Source organism: Pygocentrus nattereri, chromosome 9, assembly GCF_015220715.1.
Source record: "Pygocentrus nattereri isolate fPygNat1 chromosome 9, fPygNat1.pri, whole genome shotgun sequence".
Lineage (NCBI taxonomy): Eukaryota > Metazoa > Chordata > Actinopteri > Characiformes > Serrasalmidae > Pygocentrus > Pygocentrus nattereri.
The window spans coordinates 39291230-39315762 of NC_051219.1; the positions used below are offsets into that span (position 1 = coordinate 39291230).

The 24533-nt window shown below is 42.1% G+C and overlaps 2 protein-coding genes across 2 annotated transcripts; both read left to right on the top strand.

Moving 5' to 3' along the window:
• The first annotated feature begins 2205 nt into the window (after positions 1–2205).
• ssr4 (signal sequence receptor, delta) lies at positions 2206–8985 on the top strand. The gene is made up of 6 exons (XM_017712711.2): positions 2206–2363; positions 5362–5480; positions 8149–8223; positions 8310–8399; positions 8504–8569; positions 8664–8985. The coding sequence occupies exons 1-6, from the start codon at positions 2315–2317 to the stop codon at positions 8766–8768; spliced, it is 504 nt and encodes a 167-aa protein (XP_017568200.1). The 5' UTR covers positions 2206–2314; the 3' UTR covers positions 8769–8985.
• Positions 8986–11105: 2120 nt separating this feature from the next.
• On the top strand, positions 11106–24231 carry sephs3 (selenophosphate synthetase 3). The gene is made up of 8 exons (XM_037541399.1): positions 11106–11566; positions 13241–13344; positions 13543–13650; positions 18842–18996; positions 20242–20332; positions 20463–20562; positions 21127–21339; positions 22299–24231. Exons 1-8 carry the CDS (start codon positions 11260–11262, stop codon positions 22571–22573), a joined length of 1353 nt encoding a protein of 450 aa, XP_037397296.1. The 5' UTR covers positions 11106–11259; the 3' UTR covers positions 22574–24231.
• The last annotated feature ends 302 nt before the right edge of the window (positions 24232–24533 follow it).

Consider the following 24533-nt stretch of genomic DNA (forward strand, 5'->3'; position numbering starts at 1 on the left):
CCAGGACTAGGCTTAATTTTAGTCTGGGTAACTGATCCTGTATGACTAAAAGTTTGTAGGCACCTGTTCATCCAGTGTTTCTTCTGAAATTAAATTAATTTGTGAACACCCCCCCCCCCCCCCCCGCCCTTGCTGCAGTAATATCCTCTACTAAGGCCTTACAGTAGATGTTTAAAGTTTCCTGTGAGGATTTGATTGCATTCAAACACAAGAGCATTAGTGAAGTAATGATGTTGGATGATTAGTTCTGGATCACAAATGCCATTCTAACTCATCCCAAAGCTGTATCACTCAATAGAAAGCAGTTCCACTGTTCCACAGCCCAGTGCTTGGTGAGCTTTATACCCACTCAGCTGATGTGTCAGTGGACATGGTGATCCAGGATGCCCCTTTCAGTTGGCTGAACATCTCAATGAAGGATAAGCTGAATGTATGTTTAAATGCTTGTGCCAGTAAAAGAAGCACCTTTGTTCAGAATTCTCCAGTCAAATGGGGTTTTTGGATAAGCACTGATCAGCTATAACGTTAAAACCACCACCTTGTTTCTATGCTCATTGTCCATTTTATCAGCTCCACTTACTATATAGATGCACTTTGTAGTTGTACAGTTACAGACTGTAGTCCATCTGTTTCTCTGCATACTCTGTTAGCCCCTTTTTAGTGTGTGTTGCACTGGTACAAGTGGATCAGACACAGCAGTGCTGCTGGAGTTTTAAACACCTCAGTGTCATCGCTGCACTTACAATAGTCCACTAACCAAAATGTCCAGCCAGCAGTGTCCTGTGACCACTGATGAAGGACTAGAGGATGACTAGATTCAAGATTCAAGAGTTTTATTGCACAGCAGAACAGGCAGTTGCACTGTACAGTGAAATTCTTACTTTGCTGTTCCTCCATTCACCAAATATAATCTTAATATAATCTTAGAAGAAAATAGAAAATATAAGAATAACCCGAAAAACAACAGTAAAAAAGTAAAGTTTTATGTGCAAAGTTGAAAGGGAAATTAAGTTACATGTGCAGGAGGAACACAAAGACATCTGCCACTTTGGGAACCATCTTCATTTGCCATCTTCGTCTTCATTTCACATCTTCACTAATGCAAACTGCAGCAGCAGATGAGTTACTGTCTCTGACTTTACATCTACAAGGTTGACCAGCAAGGTAGGAGTGTGTAATAGAGTGGACAGTGAGTGGACACAGTGTTTAAAAACTCCAGCAGCACTGCTGTGTCTGATCCACTCATACCAGCACAACACACACTAACACACCACCACCACGTCAGTGTCACTGCAGTGCTGAGAATGACCCACCACCTAAACAAGAGGACACTAATAGGCGGTCCCAGACGCTGTCCTATGAGGACCTGAACCGATGATCGATAAACAATCAGATCAGATCAAATTTATTTGTATAGAGCGTTTTACAACTGATGATGTCACAATGCAGCTTCACAGAATTCCCGAATTATTGAATTTTGACTATTTTAATCAGTGTAATTTCTCTAGCATTTACAGTACCATCTGCCCGGGAAACTCAAACCAATCGCATACGTTGTAAATATCACACGTGGCGCTACTCAGCCAATCAGATCTGTGCATTACGATAAGCACTGAGACTGGAGTGAGTGACGCACGAGGCCAGAAACGGCAGTCAGAGAAGAAAGTGAGCCAGAGGGAGGTTATTTCATACGGGGTTCTCTAAAAAGAAAACTCACAATAAATGTTGAAATAGCACTGAAATGTACTTCGTTTGATTTGACATTCAGTTGTTGACTGTATATGATATTGACATAACTACTAGGCTACCTCGCTATACAGTATACAGGCCTGAATCACGATGCAAGTTAGACATTATGATGTTCTTGACCTTCGCTCCAGAAAATTTTCTCTGACTGGACCTTACTGAATTTTAGACCCCTGACCAAAACAATGCCTACTCTGTGGTGGTCCTATGGGGGTTCTGACCGCTGAAGAACAGGGTAATGGGGGCTAACAAACTATGCAGAGAAACAGATGGACGGCAGTCTGTAATTGTAGAGCTACAAAGTGCACCTTTGAGGCACGTTGAGTCGATAATATTGACAGTGAGTGTAGAAACGAGATGTTTTAATGCGGCCGGTCCGGGGAGAATGCTGGTTTTAATTGCAGCTGTAATGCCGGCGGCGGTCGCTAGAGGCCTCACGCCAAACCTCCGCCACCACCTGTGCAAAGCAATGACGTGTCTGTCTGTATCAGTGGGTGAGCGGTGACTGGGCTTCCTCTCAGAAAGCTGAGCTTGCTTTGGGTTCTGTCGACCAGGCAAAGACAAAAAGATGCGTGTAATTGGAGCGGTTCTGGCTCTTTGTCTGAGTCTCTGTGCTGGTAGGTTGTTTTTATTCATTCTGCCTATTTATTTCTGGTCACTGGGCGAAACTGTAGTTAGCAGCGAAGCTGAACTCTTTAAACTGACTTGGCTAACTTCAGCTAGTAGCTGCCTGGGGCTGTTAAAGCTGGCAGAAAAGAGTGTAGTTAACTATTTAGGTAACCTAGCTATAGCATTTTTTACATATTCTTAGCCCGTTGTCAATTTAACATGGTTTCAATGTGATCAGTCTCTGGCTGCCTTGCTCTGATTCAGTGTTGCTGCCAACTACAAGTAAATATGTCTGTGCGCGGATGATCCTTCAAGACCTCTTCAGTAAAGGCAGCGGTTCTGTTTAGCATTCAAGCTTTATGCCTAAATGTACACTCACCGGCCACTTTATTAGGTGTTCAGTTGCTTGTTAACACAAATAGCTAATCAGCCACTCACACGGACGCAACTCAATGCATTTAGGCTTGTAGAGGTGGTCAGGACAACTTGCTGAAGTGCAGACCGAGCATCAGAATGAGGAAGAAAGGGGATTTAAGTGACTGAACGTGGCGTGGTTGTTGGTGCCAGACGGGCTGGTCTGAGTATTTCAGAAACTGCTGATCTACTGGGATTTCCACGCACAACCATCTCTAGGGTTTACAGAGAACGGTCCCGCCCGAAGACTGCTGGGATAGGCTCCAGCACCCCCCCGCGACCCTGACGGAGAAGCGGCTTAGAAAATGGATGGATGGATGGATGGGTCCGAAAAAGAGGAAATATCCTGTGAGCGGTCAGTTGTGTGGATGAAGATGCCTTGTTGATGTGAGAGGAGGTCAGAGGAGAATGGGCAGACTGGTTCCAGATGATAGAAAGGCAACAGTAACTCAAATAACCAACCAAAATCTCTGAGGAACGTTTCCAACACCTTGTTGAAAGTCTGACATGAAGAATTAAGGCAGTTCTGAAGGAAAAAGGGAAACCTTTTAATAGCAGTACCTAATAAAGTGACCAGTGAGTGTATATTTGCATGATAAAAAGGTTCTTCAGATTGATGAAATGCCTTGTTTGTGGTTCTATGTACAACCCCAATTCCAATGAAGTTGAGACGTTGTGTAAAACATAAATAAAAACAGAATACGATGATTTGCAAATCCATTTTAACCTAATGTTCAATTGAATACACTACAAAGACAAGATATTTAATGTTCAAATGGATAAACTTTATTGTTTTTTGCAAATATTCACTCATTTTGAATTTGATGCCTACAACATGTTCCAAAGAAGTTGGGACAGGGGCAACAAAAGACTGGGCAAGTTGAGGAACGCTCAAAAAACATTTGGAACATTCCACAGGTGAACAGGTTAATTGGAAACAGGTGAGTGTCATTGAGTATAAAGGGAGCATCCCTGAAAGGCTTAGTCGTTCACAAGCAAGGACGGGGCGAGGTTCACCACTTCACATCACAACAACAACTGTGTGAGCAAATAGTCCAACAGTTTAAGAACAACATTTCTCAACATGCAATTGCAAGGAATTTAGGGATTTCTACAGTCCATAATATCATCAAAAGATTCAGAGAATCTGGAGAAATCTCTGCAAGTAAGCGGCAAGGCAGAAAACCAACATTGAATGCCCGTGACCTTTGATCCCTCAGACGGCACTGCATTAAAACCCGACATCACTCTGTAACGGATATTCCCACATGGGCTCAGGAACACTTCAGAAAACCACTGTCAGTGAACACAGTTCGTCGCTCCATCTACAAGTGCAAGTTAAAACTCTGCCATGCAAAGCAAAAGCCATATATCAACAACACCCAGAAACGCTGCCGGCTTCTCTGGGCTGGAGCTCATCTGAGATGGACTGACGCAAAGTGGAAAAGTGTCCTGTGGTCTGATGAGTCCACATTTCAAATTGTTTTTGGAAATCATGGACGTCGTGTCCTCTGGGCCAAAGAGGAAAAGGACTGTCCAGATTGTTTTCAGCGCAAAGTTCAAAAGCCAGCATCTCTGATGGTCTGGGGGTGTGTTGGTGCCCATGGCATGGGTACCTGCTCATCTGTGAAGGCACCATTAATGCTGAAAGGTACATACAGGTTTTGGAGCAACATCTGCTGCCATCCAAGCAACGTCTTTTTCAGGGACGTCCTGCTTATTTCAGCAAGACAACGCCAAGCCACATTCTGCACGTGTTACAACAGCGTGGCTTCGTGGTAAAAGAGTGTGGGTACTAGACTGGCCTGCCTGCAGTCCAGACCTGTCTCCCATTGAAAATGTGTGGCACATTATGATGTGCAAAATATGACAATGGAGACCCCGGACTGTTGAACAACTGAAGTTGTACATCAAGCAAGAATGGGAAAGAATTCCACCTACAAAGCTTCAACAATTAGTGTCCTCAGTTCCCAAACGCTCACTGAGTGTTGTTAAAAGGAAAGGTGATGTAACACAGTGGTAAACATGCCCTTGTCCCAACTGCTTTGGAACGTGTTGCAGGCATCAAATCCAAAATGAGTGAACATTTGCAAAAACAAAGTTTTGAACATTAAATATCTTGTCTTTGTAGTGTATTCAATTGAATACAGGTTGAAAAGGATTTGCAAATCATTGTATTCTGTTTTTATTTATGTTTTACACAACGTCCCAACTTCATTGGAATTGGGGTTATGTGGTGTTCTGTTGTTACAAGCATGACCGTTTTGGTGCTGTATAGCTAGAACCATTTCCAAAAGTTTCTGTATAGTAATAAAAAGGATCATGGCCAACATGTTCTCCATCAACCCGAAGAACCATGTAAGCATGAAGTGTTTCTATATAGAAATATTCCCTTTACTAAAGAGCCCTTGAAGTACCGTCTTTCGAGCGTGTGGGTTTCAATTAGTAATAATTTGCAGTCCCGTTCTGTTTAAACACACTGGGTTCTGCTCATGATAAACAGATGAACAGTAGGATAAGTTAGTCACTTTTCACTCTTAGAGCCCTAGGTCTGGCTTTGATGAATTAGTATATCCATGTGTGTCTCCCCAGCTGAGACCTGCACAGACCCGGTCATCTCCACCTCATCGTACACAACAGCTGATGCGGTCATCTCCTCTGAGACGGTCTTCATTGTTGAGCTGAGCCTGGCCTGTGGAAACGGAGCACAGGTAAGCAGGACAAAGATTCACAGTGAACCTGTTTGCAACTGAATGGTGTATTTACCAGCATGGAGATTAAGATTAAGATTAAGAGACCCTTATTTGTCCCACAATGGGGAAATTTCAACTCCGCATTTAACCCATCCGTGAAGTGAAACACCACATACACACTAGTGAGCACACACACACTAGGGGGCAGTGAGCACACTTGCCCGGAGCGGTGGGCAGCCCAATCCACAGCGCCCGGGGAGCAGTTGGGGGTTAGGTGTCTTGCTCAAGGACACCTCAGTCATGTGCTGTCGGCTCTGGGGATCAAACCGGCGACCTTCCGGTCATGAGGCTGGATCCCTAACCTCCAGCCCACGACTGCCCCTTCACAAGTGAGAACTGCTTTTGATTTGTTCTTGAACAACTACTCAGATATTTGTGTAGGATATTTTGAGAGGTCATAAAAACACTGGCTAAAATAGCAGAAAAATTGCTGCTCTTACAGTTTGCAGTTTTTAGACCCATCTTGCTCACGAGGACCAGCAGGCCAGCCTTGCACTGTTGCATCTTATTTTCTTCATTGTGCGCCACGCTGACCTGCTCAACGTAGAAAATGGCTACGATTATGTAGGATGGCTCAGGCACATTGTTGTCTGGACCATTGCCACATTAGTAACAGAAGCAACAGCTGTTCTTAACCTGTAAATAGACTGCCAGGAATAACTGTTCATAATGTTCTTATTCATCATATGCATAAGACGTAATACTAAATACTATCACACACAAAAACGTAATAAAACATCCTTCACTTGGCAGCAGAAATTAGTTTAGTTTGTTATTCATCTCAGTTAATGTAAATGTATTGTTGTACAACACCTTTTAAATAAGTGAGACACCATTATCTTCTGCTTTCTAAAACAGTATATCTTCCCTATTATTCTGATCCACAGGCCAACAGCCTGTTTTACAGATTTGAACGACTAGTTACAGTGAGCCCAGTATTTGGGTCAGATCTACACTCTGAGCTCATGGTAACCTTCCTAATCTGGCATTATCATCAACTTAGCAGCTTTGTAATGAGCTCAGCTTGAACTCCTAATATTAGGACTCAGCTTAACCTTTGACCACACACCTACAGGAAACAGCAGATTCAATTTTTAATATGCAACTAACTTTGGAATAGTTTCATTATAGAATCAAAGTCATAAAAAATAGAAGTATGAGCGCTTGCCCCATGAGTTGATTGATGAAACCTAATTCCAGCATGAAAACACAGGATGACCATAAAAACCTGCACAAACCCCAGTACAGGCCAGGGGTCAGTGCTACTTTGTGCTCTGTAAACACAGCTTCAGTTTCAGCTGTGTCCGAAACTGGAATCTGAGTTTGCTGGTGAGACGGTCCCGGTCACTATTAGACAGGGCTGTTCTAGGCTTATTTAAAGGTTTGCGTCAAACTTATGTTTATACTTATGTCCTATTTTCCCTTGGAGGCAGCATGCAGTTTGAGTTTGTTCCCTATGTGGTTGCCAGCACAATATTTGGAGCCTCTAATAAGCTGTTCTGACTCTTTGGCCAGCATGCTGTCGACTCCATCTCTTTTGTTGTGCAGTCTATCTGCTCTGGGCTCAGACTTAATGTTTATTTTACGTTCATCAATCTTTGTTACCAACAAAACCAATTTGATCATGGCCGTCTTGACTATCCCTGGAGAAACGTCGTCTTATGAGGAGTGCCAGGCTTTCTTTTAGCGCGTTTCATCTCATTTCTTTCTTGCTTAAGCAAATGACCTGTCGTTACCTTGGGATCAGAAACGCATCCATCTGGCATGGGTATAAACAACCACTGGGCCCACAGGGGACGCAGCATCATGAAAACATACAGAGCTGGAAATGCTGTCTGCTCGATTCCTAGATTAATAATCGGAGGATGACCGTAACATTACAAAACTGACACCTAATATTGGCCAGTATGGTCCAGTATTTTGTCTGCTGACACACATTTTTGTAAAATGTTGAAATTTAGACAACATAGACCTGGATTAGCCTTTGAGACAAATATATTCAGACATTTTTGTGCAGCAGTAAAGATTCTGCTCTTTCTGAGTACAATAAATACATCATGGATGGATGGATGGATGGATGCTTTATTGATCCCCAAGGAAATTTAGCAGCCAGTAGAAGACATACAACACTACAGTAATAGTAATAAGGGTGTAGACAATAGAACAGGAAAAATAAATATAAAAGATCCTATCTACAGGCATATATACAAATAGAAAAATACAACAATCTATAATAATATCTATAACCTGAGATGAAAGACACCGTGCAAAATGACTGTACGAGGAGGTACAGGTAACGGCAAATAATGACCATACTAAATGAATAAATATGTGTAGATATTGGTACCAAATAGTGTCTGATGGCCAGATGTGTATGCAGTATGTGCAGCATGCACATGTGCAGATGGAAGACCTATGATTCGTAATTTAACATGAGATTCAACATGAGATTCAGATTGGTCTGAAATATCAGTCAAATCTAAACATCTGTCTGATGCATTTAAAGTAAAAATAAAAGTGAAAGACACGCTAGAAAAGTCAATGGGTTACGTGAGTGGTGTAGTTTCATGGTTTTAGAGTTAATCTATGCAGACTTTGCTGAAACATTTTTCTCTTTTATCCACAGAGTGTTGCCCTTTATGCAGATGTCAATGGCAAACAGTTTCCTGTGACCAGAGGCCAGGATGTTGGAAAATATCAGGTTCATTTTCCATGTTTCTAATGTGAACCTCATTTAAGGTCTTTGTGTGTGGCCACATGTCATTAACCCTAGTGTATCTTGCTTAGGTTTCCTGGAGCATTGCCCACACACAGGCCAGTTCCGGCACATATCAAGTGAAGTTCTTTGATGAGGAGTCCTACAGCGCCCTGCGCAAGGTGTGTTTTTGTGTCACGTTATGGAAAATATTGTCGCTGTGCTGAGAAAACTGTTTCTGAAAGTTTCAGTAAATGTTTCTAATGGTAAACATTTGGTGTTTCAGGCACAAAGAAATAATGAAGATGTTGAAGCCATTAAACCCCTGTTTACTGTTAATGTAGATCACAGGGTGAGTACACGCTAATAAAGTCCTGGTGCACTTCTATTGCAATTCTTCCAACAGCATCTGTGCTCAGCACTAACTTGTTCATTGTCTATTTTAGGGGGCATGGAGTGGTCCTTGGGTGTCCACTGAGGTCTTTGCTGCTGTCGTTGGCATTATTTTGTATTACCTGGCCTACAGCACTAAAAGCTCAATTCAGGCATAAGTATCTCAAGATGCTTATTTGTTAAATAGATAAAAAAAGCAGTATGTTCTGGGCAGAGTTCGCACATTGGAGTGGGCAGTTTGCTCAAACCTGATTGCAATGTTACTGCTACTATTAGATTTGCTACGGTGCCGATTATGTGTGGTCACATTCTGGTGTTTGGAATGTCTACAAATCAATGAAATTCATTGAATAAAATCAACATTTTTAACCCGGACTACGAGTTTTATTTTTCTTTCTTTTTCTTTATTTATTTAGACCCAGTCTCAAATAAATCCAAAAGCGAGATTTCAGATGTTACGTTTTTCAATTAAATCTTGTGTACAGTTGGTGCATTTATGTTCTTCCCTTAATAACATATCAACAGACCGCTGCAGCGGAAGCCGTGATCTTCCGCTCATGTAAGGAACTGCGTCTAAAAGGAGTTTTTCTATGAGAAAAATTCAGTTTTTGAAAATTGCCTTGTTCGCATCCTGTTCTAATCAAAAATATTCCAAAGCTATGTTTTGTCGTATGAGGACATATGGGGTCATTAACATAGTCAAAATATGAATATTGTTACATGTATATGGGATGCAAATCCAGCCAAAAGAGAAAATTAAAAGTAAATATAAATGCAAACCTCTTTTTGGCATTTCTTTTCCCAAACATCTATGCAAATATCCTGCCAAAATTGAAAATAACATGGCATACCTACATTTGCAACTTCATTTGCACATAAGTAATTGCACGTGAGTAATTTGTGATAAAAATAAATTTAAACAGCTGTTTGTCATTTAATTTTAGTCGTTATTCTGGTGTTTCCTAGCCACATCTAACATAAAAAACCTACTGGGGAAAGAAATTTCAAGCTTCGCTTTGGTTTTTGTTTATGAAATGCAGAATACGTTTCAACACTAAAATCAATAAGCAATGTTTACGATCGTATTTATTTTCCATAGCAGTTGGCTGCGGGTCTGACAAAATGGAAATGAAAGTATGAAATGGATAAATCAACAGCAAAGTGACAGTTTGTGATTCAGTTTTTGGTGTCAATGTGCTTTAAGTGCCAAAATGAAAAGGCAAATGCAAACAAACATCAGCGCCACCTGCTGGAGATTCACTTTTCCTTTCCCACTTAGCTTTTTCGTTTTCAAACTGTCCAACATGCAAATATATGTTAATTAGCACAGGGCGGGGCTGTGGGGTACACTTTAGGACATCCTCAGACCTCAGAGTCAGACAGGCATCATTCCTCAAGCTAAACAACCTCAGAAAAAAGGTATCAGACCTGGTCGAGCATATACTGGTTCGTATAACATAGAAAACTATTGTGCATCTCGATATAAATGCCAGTATAACATTTTTGGTTTTTGCTTGGTCTGATACCTTTTCTCTGAGGCCGTTTGGTCTGATGTTCAGCTTCAGCACATCTGAGACATGGTGGTGTTTTTTCTCGAGACTCGAAGTTATTTAGCTTGACTGATGCCTGTCTGACTCTTGAGGTCTGAGGATGTCCTGAAGTGTACCGCGTGGCCCCGCCCAGTGCTAATTAACATATATTTGCATGTTGGACAGTTTGAAAACGAAAAAGCTAAGTGGGAAAGGTAAAGTGAATCTCCAGCAGGTGGCGCTGATGTTCGTTTGCATTTGCCTTTTCATTTTGACACTTAAAGCACATTGACGCCGAAAACTGGATCACAAACTGTCACTTTGCTGTTGATTTATCCATTTCATATTTTCATTTCAATTGTTTCATACCCGCAGCCGACTGCTATGGAAAATAAATACGATCGTAAACTTTGCTTTTTGATTTTAGTGTTGACACGTATTCTGCATTTCATAAACAAAAACCGAAGCGAAGCTTGAATTTCCTTTCTCTATTAGGTTTTTCATGTTAGATGTGGCAGAATGACGACTAAAATTAAATGACAAACAGCTGTTTTAAATTAATTTTTGCTTTTGTCACAAATTACTCATGCTTATGTGAAAATGAAATAGCAAATGTAGGTGTTTAATTTTATTTTCAGTTGATGTTTGGAAAAAGAAAGGACAAAAGGAGGTTTTGTATTTACATTTTATTGTTTTCCATTGTAACTTATTGTTTGGCCGGATTTGCCTCCCATACCGCTTGGAGACAGCGGGCGGACCATACCATTTGAAATTTGGGTGGGTTTCACAAAAATGTGTCGCGACGAGGTCACTTCAATCTCAACCTCAGTCCATGTTGTCACGCTTGCTGACACTTTATGTAGTGGTATTGCAACATGCGGAGCATAAACCGCTTATTATTAAAGTCCAGTTATCCGTAAAGCTGCTCAGGCCAGCGTACGCAACCACCTATCTCCAGTGTGGAATGGTGTAGTCCGCGCTTTTAGTCACCCAAGTCAAACCGTAGCGTTAGCTAGCTACCTCGCTTCCATACACTCACGTATTCTGCAGCTTATCGTTTTGTGACAGAACACCTGCTCAGGTCCCGCCTGAATGAGGAGCCTATAAGTCTCTCAGCGTAATGTCTGGTTTAGATCCGCCAACCCCGCCGATGGAGTCGTGCGGGGAGGGAGGATATGCGGCTTTTTACCCGCCCGGCTACCAGGCCCTTCATCCGGAGGAGCACGGACTGGAGCGTCCCTTTCGCCTCACGGCCTTCTCCGACATGAAGGGATGAGGCTGTAAAGTCCCGCAGGAGGCTCTGCTCAAACTCCTGCAGGGACTTGAGTCCGACCGTCAGGCCGGACAGGATGGGAGGACAGGAGAAAGCGGGGAAGAGACCTCCGAGTTCGGCCAGCTTGGCCCGGTTTCACACGGCCCCCGGTTAGGTAGGCTAAAGCTGCGGTGCTGCTAACGCGGCTCGCGAACGAAGCAGGCAGCTGACCAGCTGTAGATGTGCTCTTTTCTCCAGGAGTGAATTCAGTGTTTTATTGTTACGTACACGATAATGTAAGTTTTTACACCGAGACTGAGGGAAATGCGGGTCCACATACATACATAAACAAACTAACCTACTAACTGGCAGCGGTTTTAGCCAGGTTGACGTGTACCTAACCTAGGTAGGGGTGGACCGTCGTAGGTGATGGTGTTGGCCGCTGCAGTGTCTTGTAGACCGTGATAAACATCTCTGTAGTGCTGAATAAGCCCTTTCTATCACTGTATCGATGCCGACATGTAGTATTTTGCACGCATATCTGCCAATTCCAGGACACAGACATGTGCAAATTGTAGGCGGTACTAACCAAAATCCACCTGCATTAGTATTACAGAGCGATGTGGCTACTAGACTAGAGGGTTTCAAATGCGGCCAAATGAATAAAACATATTCCTAAAGATGCTTCATCAGGGGTTCTTTGCAAAAGGGAATGGTTCTGCTTAAATTATTCTTTGCATGCTTTCTATATAGCACCACTTCATCATTGAATGGTTCTTCAGAATGATGGAGAACGTGTTGTGTATGGTTCTATATAGAACCTACTTCATAAATGGTTGTATTATAGCCCCTAAAAGGTCCTCCTGTTCATGTGAGTTTGACACCATAACAATATCTTTTACTAAAGAACCATCTTTTTAAAAAAATATATATTTTAGCACAGTAGCCCAGCATCAGCTAACATAAACCTTCTCAATAGAAAAGGCCAAGAAACGGGTTTGCATATAATATTATAGTTAACTCCCTAAAAAGAGAAGAAAGGGATTGTGCGTGTATTTGCATGACGGCGTCAAAACCGTAGAGTTTTGTAATCAGGAATTATTTCTGGCTTGTATGATTCTGTACCAGCGGACTATGGACTGATTGTGTTAATAAATCATGAGCACTCTTGGCTGGACGACTAACCTGCATGGCGCAAGCAAAACTTGTGTGTTTCGGATGTACAAGTATGCGAGAAACTTGGTTGTTTTTCTAGTGTTACAAGTTGTGATGTGACACTTGATACCATGAAAGTAAATCACCAAGTGTCAAGAAATTGGTTTGTATAAAATATCGCAGTTAACGTTATACAACTATGATAAATCCTTAACAAGAACATCAAAGGGATTGTGTGAAGTGTTCACATAACGACAACAACCATAACTTTGGAGTTTGTAATCAAGAATTATTGCTGGCTACTATGATCCTGTATCAGTGGACTGTGGACTGATTCTGTTTTAAAAAGTCTTGGCTGGACAACTAACCTTAATGATGCAAGCCAAACTCGTGTTTTTGAAAAGCTGTTTATAGAAGTACAGAAGTTCTTGTTTGTTTTTCTGACGTTATTAGTTGTAGTGTGACATTTGATACCGTGAAAATAAATCACCATGACATAGTTGATGGTATATAGGATACCCTCCAAAATTTAAGTGGGTGAGCTTAAGTAAAATGTGAGAGTGTTTTGGTAAATACACTTCAAAGCCAGTATTATATTCTATTTGTTAAGAAATTAGAAAGCAACAGCTAAAATGTGAATAAACGTGAGTTTGAGTGTCTAAAAATATCCGAATGTCCTCCATCTATTTTGCAGGTATTGGGATGGATTCTTGTGTCATCCCTTTAAGGCATGGAGGGCTGTCCCTGATCCAGACCACAGATTTTTTCTATCCTTTAGTTGAAGATCCATATATGATGGTAAGTATTGTCTGTCTGACTCTGTCACTTTGGAAAGTTTCAAGATTACTGAATTGTGGTACCCAACTGTCTGTTAGCATCCATCGTCTTTTAATAGAGTGCCTGTTAAATGATTCACTGTTTGTTATTGCTCTGAACATTTTATATATTTTTATGTGCTAGCACTAATACAACTTATTGTTCCTCACTTGGTGCCAGGGTCGAATTGCCTGTGCGAATGTGCTGAGTGATCTGTACGCCATGGGCATCACTGAGTGCGATAACATGCTGATGCTTCTCAGTATCAGCCAGAAAATGAATGACAAGGTGAGCCGTGAATTATTCCATTTAACCTTTCTTGTGCAGCCAGGGATGTTGTCCGCTTGCAGTAATGCAGTAATTCAGTGATTCCTGCTATGTGAACCTCTCTTCTTTGCTTAATGATCCCTTAGGCTTATGTTCACACAGCAAGTAGAGATGGCCCAAATCTGATCAGATTTTATTTATTTATTTATTTATTTATTTTGCTGTTTGCAGTATCTGTATGCAACATCAGTCTGAGCAGATCAGCTCCTAAACTGATCTGCATGCGCAGAAGAACAGTGCTTCACGTTGCTTCACGTGGCTCATCCAGAAGTAAACAGTCCTTACTATGAATGAACGCCAGTCGCTTTCGGAGTTTCATCTATGCCACAGGAGTGTTCATGAAGTTTTGATGGCTGACAGCTGGGCTCATCACCCAGAATGTGCTCAAACTCTCCGTAAAAGGGCACGATATTCGGCCACCGTCACATCTTTGGTTCGTGTCCTCAGATTCTTTTAAACTGTGCTTTCAGACTTTTTCTTGATGCAGCAGCCTAGTTCTCCTACGGCTGCAGTCATTATTTCTTTCGAAATCTCTTCGAAAACGAAGTCTCCTCATTTTTTTTACAGAAACATCAGCCCAAATTTTTGAGTCTCAGTAGTGTGAAATGATGACCAATGTCGAGTTGGGTTGACGTAAAAGTCGCATGGATTCAGGTCTGGCTGTTCAGACCGAGTCACGTTGGCGCAGGTCGATTACAGATCTGATTCCAGTACCACATACAAAAGCTCATGGTCTCAAATAGGAATGAACAATATCAGATTCAGTGTGTTTATTTTGCTGTTCACACTGCCACACAGGTAACACATCTGTGTCACATATGAAGAAAAAAATTGGGCCACTTTTACCTGTTGTGTTAACAAAGGCTTAGTTCTTATGTCATATTCTGTTGTGTTTTTTCTTGCTCCCCGTTATAAAGTGTTCTTGGGTTTTGTCAGTGCCGCTGTAGAAATAGAAGTCATTATTATTTATTTATTAACACTCAAGTGTTTTTCGCTTGCATTGAAGATGGTCCAATGTTTTACTGCACCACCAAAGGTTAAATGTATGAGGAAACCTATTGATTTAATGTGACCAGTAAGTATACAAATAATTGTTGACTGTTTAAATAGTCCTGTTGGTTAGGGTACTCAGTTTGTTGAAGACAGTGTACTTATTATAGTGGCTATTTGCAACAGCCGTGCGCAAGTTCAAATGTAGACTAGCAATTTTTTTTTTCATTAAATAATTTGTTAAATGTTTACTACAGGTTAACACGATACTACATAAGACTCCACACATGTTAACTCTTACAGTGGGCTTAGTTGGTACTAAATATCTACACCACCACACAAGTGGTGTAAGTGTTGGGGAAACCATTGTAAACCACAGATCATAAAGATAATGAAAATATCTCTTAATTTGATTAAGATAGCATTTAGTGTTTTAAAGCTGTGTGCTGTGATTTTTACCTACCTCTCTAATCATAAAATGAGTTTTAAGTTGCAAACATGAAGTTAACATCTGTAGCTCCAGTTCACAGAGACTCAGCAGCTGCCCAAATGCTGAGGCTGACACTGCTGTTGAAATCTTTTATTAATAAAATCTGCAAGTTCTGTTATTGCAAGGAAATATTATCATATTATTTTTCATCCTGTTTTTTTTTTCCTCCATGGAATTCAAAGTGAGTGCATGCCGCTGTTGCATTTCCATGGTAGAAGGTTTAAAAATGGGTTTTGATTTGTGTTATTCTCTTGTGACATATGCATTAGTTGGTTGTCACTGGCTAAGACAGGGGTGTCAAACCCAGTCAGTAAAAGGGCCGTATTTTAAAAAACCGTATCAAACCTTTGAGCCAGAGGAAAAAAATGTTTAGTCATTTTTAGTTGATGTTGTGTTGTAACTGAACTGTCCTTTTTTTTTTTTTTTTTTTTTTTTTTTTTTTAATTCAAAATCTCCAAAAACTCAACAGTAAAACAGACACTTGTGGTAGACCTTGAAATATTACATGGACACTTGAAATATTCAAAATGTAAATGTCCCCATGAGATCAGTCTTTTAAACCTACTTATCTGCTTGGATTAGAAACCTGAGAACTTTTCTTAGCTGCAAGTTCATGAAGTCTTGGGCTGAATTTCTAAGCTGCAGAGCTGATGTTGTGTTTGTCAAGTCAAGAGGCTTGTATTGTCATTCCATCTATGTACGAGTACACAGTGGAGTGAAATTACGTTCCTCCAAGGAACAACAAGGTGCAACATGAAATAGAATAAGCAGTACAAAGTTCAATGTGCAGACGTAAGTGTGCAAAAAAAATTAGACTAAATGATTTTTTTGTGTCCTGAGCATGAGGTAGGGGTGTGAAATAAGGTGCAAAGATTATTTAACATGCTGTGATCTGTGAATAGATGAGCACAGCAATTCCTGAGGTAAGATATACTTGAGTAAACAAAATGTAAACACCGTATTAGCAGCAAGTTCCAGAGCATCAAAAGAGGAGAGTGTGTTAGTGTAGAATGTGTGTGTGAGGGGGGCTTTCAGTTCAGTCATTGTGAGTTCGAAAAAATCCTGATTGCTTGCGGAACAAAGCTGTTGCCGAGTCTGGCAGTGATGGCACTGATGCTCCAGTACCTTCTGCCAGACCGAAGCTGTGAGAAAAGTCCGTGTGAGGGATGGATGGGGTCGTCCATGATGCTGGTGACTTTTTGGATACAGCGTGTGGTGTAGATGTCCATGATGGAGGGGAGAGAGACCCCGATGATCTTCTCAGCTGTCCTTACTATACGCTGTAGGTGCAATTCCCAAACCAGGCGATTATGCAGCTGCTCAGGATGCTCTCCACAGTCCCCCTGTAGAACATGGTGAGGATGGGAGGGGGGAGGTGAGCCATCTTCAGTCACTGCAGGATGTAGAAGTGCTGCTGGGCTCTCTCGGCTGTGGAGTTTGGGGACCAGGTGAAGTTCTCTGTGATGTGGACACAGAGGAACTTGGTGCTCCTGACTATTTCCAGCAGAGTCAGTGGAGTTTAGTAGGGGTGGACATCTCACACTTTTCTGTAAAAAACCATTTCCTTAGTTTTGTCCACATTCAGAGACAGGTTGTTGGCTCTGCACCAGTCTGTTAGCTGCTGCACCTCCTCTCTGGGCGCTGACTTGTCATTCTTGCTGATCAGACCCACCACAGTCGTGTCAGCAGCGAACTTGATAAAGTGGTTTGAACTGCACTTTGCAGTACAGTCGCGAGTCAGTAGAGTGAACAGCAGTGGACTAAGCACACAGCCCTGAGGGGCACTGGTGCTCTGTATGGTGGTTTTGGAGATGTTATTACCTATCCAGACTGTCCGAGGTCTCTTTATGGGAAATCCAGGACTCAGTTACAGAGGGAAGTGTTCAGAACCAGCAGGCTCAGTTTTTCAACCAGCTGCTGAGGGATGATGGTGTTGAATGCTGAACTAAAGTCTATGAACAGCATTCTGACAGGTGTCTTTTTGTCCAGGTAGGAGAGAGCCAGGTGGAGTGTGGTGGAGATGGCGTCATCTGTTGAGCGGTTGGGGCGATATGCAAATTGAAGTGGGTCAAGTGAGGGGGGAGCTGGTCTTTGATGTGCCTCATGACAAGCCTCTCGAAGCACTTCCATGATGATGGGAGTGAATGCAACGGGACTGTAGTCATTAAGCCTGGAGACTTCTTCAGCATAGGGATGGTGTTGGTGAACTTGAAGCACGTTGGAACAACTGCAGTGCTCAGAGAGGTGTTGAATATGTCCATGAGAACATCAGTCAGCTGTTCAGCACATTCTTTGAGCACTTTGCCCGGTAAGCTGTCCGATCATGGGGCTTTTCATGGGTTGACTCTGTGTAGAGTTCTCCGCACATCAGCTGTGGACAGACACCGTACCTCTTCATTTGGAGGAGGTGTGGTTTTCCTCACTGTCGCATTGTTCTGTGCTTCAAACCGAGCGTAGAAGGTATTTAGATATTCTTGAAGGGAAGCATCACAGTCACAAGCAGGAGGAGGTGTCTTGTAGTAGGTGATGGCCTGGATGCCCTGCCACATGCGCCGTGTCTGTAGTGTGTTGAAAATGTTTATGGATTTTCTCTGAGTAGGCACACTTTGCCTCTCTGATGGCCCAAGAAAGCTTGGCTCTAGCTATCCTGAGGCTTGCTTTATCCCCTGACTTGAAAGCCTTGTCATGGGTTCTCAGCAGCATGTGCACCTCTGCACTCATCCATGGTTTCTGGTTGGAGTTTGGAGATGGTAACATCATCAACGCACTTGCTGATGTAGCCAGTCATTGTTTCTGTATAGTTCTCCAGGTTGATAGTCACTGGAAGTTGCTGCTTCTCTGAACATCTCCCAGTCAGTGTGCTCAAAACAGTCCTGAAGAGCAGAGATGGCTCCGGATGGCCAGGTTTTCACTTGCTTCTGGTCTGGTTTGGCACGTCTGAACGGTCTGTATGCTGGAATGAGCATCACCGAGATGTGGTCTGTGTAGCCATATTGGGGGCGGGGCTCAGCCCTGTATGCGCTGGGGATGTTTGTGTAAACAAGATCCAGCGCAATAGCGCCCAGGGTTGCACATACTGGTGGAATTTAAGGAGCACTGACTTCAGATTGGCATGGTGGAAATCTCCAGCAACCATAAATGGCGTAGTTGGCTCTCTACGCAAATAAAAAGGCCTGGCTCTGATAACCGCAAACTCTACCAGCGGTGAGCAGTGACTAGCGCTGTGTTTTTACACCATTCAGTGTAATTGTATTGGTTAAACTGCAGCTGAAATGCATTTTGGTGATATGACTGGTGTAGAATTGCGCACAGTTGTGTAGTATAGAGGTGTAACTGCTGTCCCATAGACTGTTGTTGGGGTAGGGGAGTTGGAGCATATTACGTTGCAGTGCATGCTGGGGACTGTAGTGCAACCCATTGTGAAACGGGCTAATATTAATAGAAAATTAAAGGCCCTGTGGCCTTTGTGTATGAAAGCCTAAAAGATGACTTAAGGATTTGTTGTGCAACTAAATTTAATGAAATGTTAGTTGAAAATTAACTTGTTAACTAAAGTTAACGAGTAGAGACTTTACTCCCTCAGTTAACCCCAAACCTACGTACAATCGGTGAGTCCAGTCCTGATCACATTAGCGCTGTTTCTTTGTTCTAAATGTGGCACTTTTGTCTCAGGAGAGGGAGCATGTGATGCCTTTAATGATGAGGGGCTTCCGTGATGCAGCTGAGGAAGGCGGGACTTCGGTGACAGGTGGCCAGACTGTGATGAACCCCTGGATCATTGTAGGTGGTGTGGCCACTGTGGTGTGCCAGCCCAATGATTTCATCATGTGAGTGTATTACATGCCTGTTCATCACTGTTCACTACTGTCTATTCCAGGGTTTCTCAACCTGTGGGCCATTCTAGTGGTCCGTGGGCCTGAACTCGGGTGGGTGGCAGTGGGTCATAGTGGGCCGGTAGAGACGTATAAACAAAGACACCACGGTCGCAGGCCAATTAAACGCCATCAGTTTGAGATAAAGCAGCCGCTGGTTCGCCAGAGACGCAGAGAGATTCCTCAGGGCGCTGCTTCTGCTTTGTTTGGAGTGGAATTATCAAACTTTTTTTTTTCTTCTTCTTTAGTTTGCTCCGTTCTGACATGTGTGAACACTCCGTGTATTCGGGTCCGAAACAAACATCTGAAAGCCACGGGTCTCGGCCCACTTACAACCAAACCCTGTTTTATTCGCTGTTGGTGGGACACGTTTTATGATGAAACAAGGGAAATTCATCACTAGAGCCAACTTTCCTCCTCTAGCAGCACGTCAGCGCAGTACTGTCAGTATCATCTGCCTGTTTTAATGCCTGACTTATTGCTCTCATGTCGTTCCTCCAGCTCGACCTGCAGCTGATTAAAAATGACAAACGGGCCATAAAATAGTAGCGAAGATCTGCGTTTGAGTTCTGGTTGAGCATCAGAGACCTGAGTAGCTAAACTAAAATTGATAAACTAATGACAAAGAAGCAGAGATCAAAGTTTATTATTGCTGTTGATCGTAGCAACGGTGATCCAACAGTGCGAGTGGAGTGGAGTTTATTTCAGAAGAGGCGCAAAAACCCTCAAAACTAAAGAGCCTCCAGACCTAACAGTTACTCCGGTGGGAGAGACACGATAGTATTTTTTGCGAAATAATGATGGTCTACATCTACCTTTTTTTTAAATATATGTTTTTAAAAAAAAAAAAATATATATATATATATATATATATATATATATATATATAAACCCGATATGTTTATAACATAACTGCAAATTTGGTTTCTGTGACTGAAGTGAAATTGACGATCTGATCTTTTTTTAGGCCCTAATTCAGTTTTCCAGTGCGAGTCATTAAGGAAAAAAAGAAAAGTTGACTAGTTTTTCTGTGGACCGCTATGCTTCATAGTTCTAAACCAGTGGGCCTTGGGGTGAAAAAGGTTGAGAACCCCTGGTCTATTCTTATGTGTCCTTTCCACACTGCTTATTTTTGTGCACGCTGCTTATCTCACTCCGGACTTAATTTCCCCATCATCGTTCTTTTTGTGACGTATTCAGGCCAGACGGTGCCATACCAGGTGACGTGCTGGTTCTCACCAAACCTCTCGGAACCCAAGTAGCTGTCAATGCTCATCAGTGGATGGACATAGTAAGAGGGCTCTGTTTCACCTTCACAGCAGTTCAGTGTGTGTGTGTGTGTGTGTGTGTGTGTGTGTGTGTGTGTGTCTGTCTGTGGCTTCTTTTGTTCTCTTATTCTCTTTATTTTCCTCCTTCATCAGCCAGAAAAATGGAACAAGATCAAGTTGGTGATCTCAAAGGAGGAGGTGGAGCAGGCTTATCAGGAGGCCATGCTCAACATGGCTACACTCAACCGCACTGGTAATACAACAGAGAATGACTGTTTGTGTGGACTTCTAAGAACTAATTCTAAGAACTTATACATATTTATGGAAAAACATGACTGTGGCAAAGACTACTGTTGGTAACGTGGCTGATATTTCCAACAAAGTCCTTTTCCCATTTTGAAGAATAAATCCTAGAGACTCACTATTGTCCATCATTTAAAATGCCTCGATTGTGGACCTGAAGAACCGAAACACTTAATGGCAACTCAAAGCCTCTTTGTCTTTCTCTAAACACTATTCACATTGAGCACTTGGAGGGTTATGTTTCAGTATAACTTAATTTTGTAATTTCATTCCAGTGCGCTTTTTCACCACTTTTTACTGGCTAATTGAAATTCGTTGAGGTATTTTGATTGTTTAATATATGGCTTTCTGGGTGTTGTAGTGTTTCTACATTTACAACAGCTTTTTTAGTCTGGTAATAAGCTTCTGAATCAGATGTTTTCCCTCAGATAACATTAAGTGTGCAGTGCCTGTGTTCCACAAGATAAACTTGTGGAATTATTTAAATATGTTGCTGGTTACTGTTTCTGTTTAGCTGCTGCTCTAATGCACAAGTTCAACGCACACGCTGCCACAGACGTCACAGGCTTCGGGATCCTTGGGCATGCGCAGAATCTGGCGAAGCAACAGCGCAATGACGTGGCCTTTGTCATCCACAACCTGCCCATCATTGCTAAGATGGCTGCGATCAGTAAGGCTGGGGGGAACCTGTTTGGCTTGCTGCAAGGGACCTCCTCTGAGACGTCAGGTTAGAACAATGGACCGCACACAAGCCCATGAGTTTCATAAGCAGGATGTCTCTGTTGATGAATTTTGAAACAGTGGAAGTTTAAATCCGTTTCAATCAGTTTTGTGTTTATCATGAATCAGTAGTGGCTGAATTGGGTTTAGAATTTGTTCTAAAACTGAAAAAGGTGTGGAAATACTTTAGAGTGTATATACAACAGTGTAACAAACATTGTCTGGAATTGATCTTATGTTCTTTTGATCATTTATTAGTTTCTGTAAAAGTAATGCAACGGCTTATCTCTACCAACAAAATGCGCTGTCATGTCAGACATCATATTTCCGTTATGTGACATTAGCTGGGTGTCAGTCTTCAAATACAGAATTTGGTACCTTGAGTATGTTACTATCATGGGCTTTCCATAAAGTTTGACAAAGGAAAAGCTTTCAGTGGCCTTGCCATTGTAGTTGTCACGTTAAGGAAGCAGAGTGGTGTAAAAAAATGAGTTTAGCTTTAAGTTAGGTTTGGTAATAGGTTTATAGGTTATGTTTATTTAGGCTTTCATAATGTTTCAAGCAGAAAATATGCATTTGAAAAGCTGCATTTTTGCTTTTTATTAAAATGTATCGATAATTTCAAAAAAAGATACCATTCTGTGCATGATGTCATGCTAAATGCTAAGATTAAGGCACAGACATCAACAGCTAGCGACTAAAAATCACAGAAATGCTTTGATTTAATAGAATCTTTCAGGGGCACAACCCTGTCTTTGCAGGTAAACTACTATGAACTATGCTATTGTTGTTTCCGTGGTTGATTTGCTTATGTTTACATCAGTGACCAGCAGCTGTTAACACAGAACCCTTAAAGGGAATGGAGTATTAAGCCGTGTCAAAAGATTGGTGATTGGTCAAAAGATCGGGTCCTTTTAACATGCTCCATGGTCCAACTTTTAAGTCTTCTTTTTGAATGTTTCTCAGGTGGGCTCCTGATCTGCCTGCCACGGGAGCAGGCAGCGCGATTCTGTGCGGAGATGAAGGCTAGCCGGAGCTCATCATTGGGCCAGGACGGTGGTATAGGTGATGGTCAGCAGGCTTGGATTATTGGCATTGTGGAGAAGGGCAACCGCTGCGCCCGCATCATCGACAAGCCTCGCATCATTGAGGTGCCGTACCGCGGTGCTGTGGCCAACACACAGGAGGGCAACAACAACAACAACGCCAGCCCTCCTGAGACACAGCCCACCCAGGCATAGTGGTGCAGCTTCTACAGCCTAGAATACAATAGGAGTGTGATAGGAATGTCTCTGTTTCATCTTCACGTCTCCACTTTTCTCAGCCCCCTCTTTCTGGGTGTGGTCTCTCTCTGTCGTGTGTGTGTGTGTGTGTGTGTGTGTGTGTGTGTGTGTGCTTCTGGAAGGTGTGATATGCACAATCCAGTCCTACTAAACCACGTTTGTGTGAATGGGCATAAATGTGTCAGGCAAGTGTGTGTGTGTGTGTGTGTGTTAGAGGCGCTATGAGGGGGGGGGTGTTCAGTCTGCTGTTCATTTCTTCTCCCTGTTCAGCCGATGGGTTGAGAGCAACAGACCAAAAAAATCTTTCCTTTTACCTGGTGGGAAATGAAATGGACAGCAAATATATCATTCATGTCATAGAGTGTCTGCTTGTGTTCTCTGCTGGTCACTTGCTTCTTTTTGCCATTCTTGTCTTTCCACTCTTTTTGTGGGTTGGTCAGGTGACCTGTTAAATTGCCTGAGTTTAAATATTGATGGCTTTTTAAGGCACTTTTTCCAGCTATAAACAGTCCATCTTGTTCTTAAAAAGTCAAGACATATCAGATCAACTGCATTTTTCTCTGACAATCAAAGCCAAATGTTGGGGGGGGAAAAACCCCAAAACATCCAAGCAGCAAAACTTGATGCAGGCGTGTCTAATCTTATTTGCAGAGGGCCAGTGTGGCTGCAGGTTTTTCATTTGAGTCAGGACATACTTGATTGATTGGGCCTGTTTAATCATTTGGTCTCAGTCTTCAAAGAACAGGTCATGTGAGCTTCTCTGTTGTTGGAATGAGAACCTGCAACTGTGCCAGCTCTTTAACGCTGCAGATAAGATTGGACAGCCCTGCCTTAAGGTACTCAAACATGATTAAATCAAACCAAACGAAATGTTCCAAATCTTAAATGTGGGTGTATTTAATTTATTTGATATTTAATTGTACAATTACGTCAAAGAGTTGAATGCAAGCGATCGAATTAAGGAAGCTTGTGTTTTTGTTTTCTTTTTTTTTCCCTTTTGCCTTTCTGTGTATGTTCTGATCATGTCCACGTTCTCATGTAGCCGCTTAAATGTCATGGATGGTTGAAAAGTAGCTAAGATTTCTTCAGGTCTACAGCTTGGATGAAGTTAACTTTGAGGTTTTGCAATGAAGTCACAACTAGCAGTGCTGTATCAGTTTTCATTAGGTGCGTGATCTGCGGTAGCTTTAGGTGGAAGCGTGTGCCTGGTTTTGTATGACGTTTTAGATTTGTGGAAGGGTTGGTTGTCCTCTTAACTCTGAGGTGTGCATCGTTACTCCACCATTACGTTCTTTTTGTTTGAATCAGTAGTAGTGGAATGGTAGTCTGGCTCCTCCCCCTGTATCAGAGAGAGGGTTGAGCAGCTCTCTTTGATCCAACTGGTGAATCAGAATGCCAGAGATATCGGCTGAATAGCTGCAGTAGAACAGAAGCACCGCTCCTCCTGATAATGATGCATTTCCCTTTAAACCTGATAGCGAGGGTGGGAGAAGCTGATGTTACTGGAAAGGAGGAGCGGTCCCTGATCTACTTAAGTCTATTCAACTGGATTAGAGTTTGTCACCGATTTATATGCCATCTCAAGACAATAAAACAATCAATGTAGTTTCTCTAAACTGTCTCATCTCTTTATTGACTCAGTGGCGCATTGAATCTTGCTCACGTCAGGCGTCTGTAGCTAAGAATGGGCAATATGGCAAAAGTATAACACCATGATATTTAAAGGCATTTTCATTATGCATAGTTTGCAATACGGTTAGGAAGTTGGAATAGACCACCAGCAAAACAGCAAAAAAAATGAAAACTGAGTAAGTCCCATTTCTATGGACAAAAATGCACCACCCCATAGATTTAGAAACTGATGGACTTTGATTCTGCGTAAAGTTTTAAATTCGAGCCAGTTTGGTCTTCTGTGCTT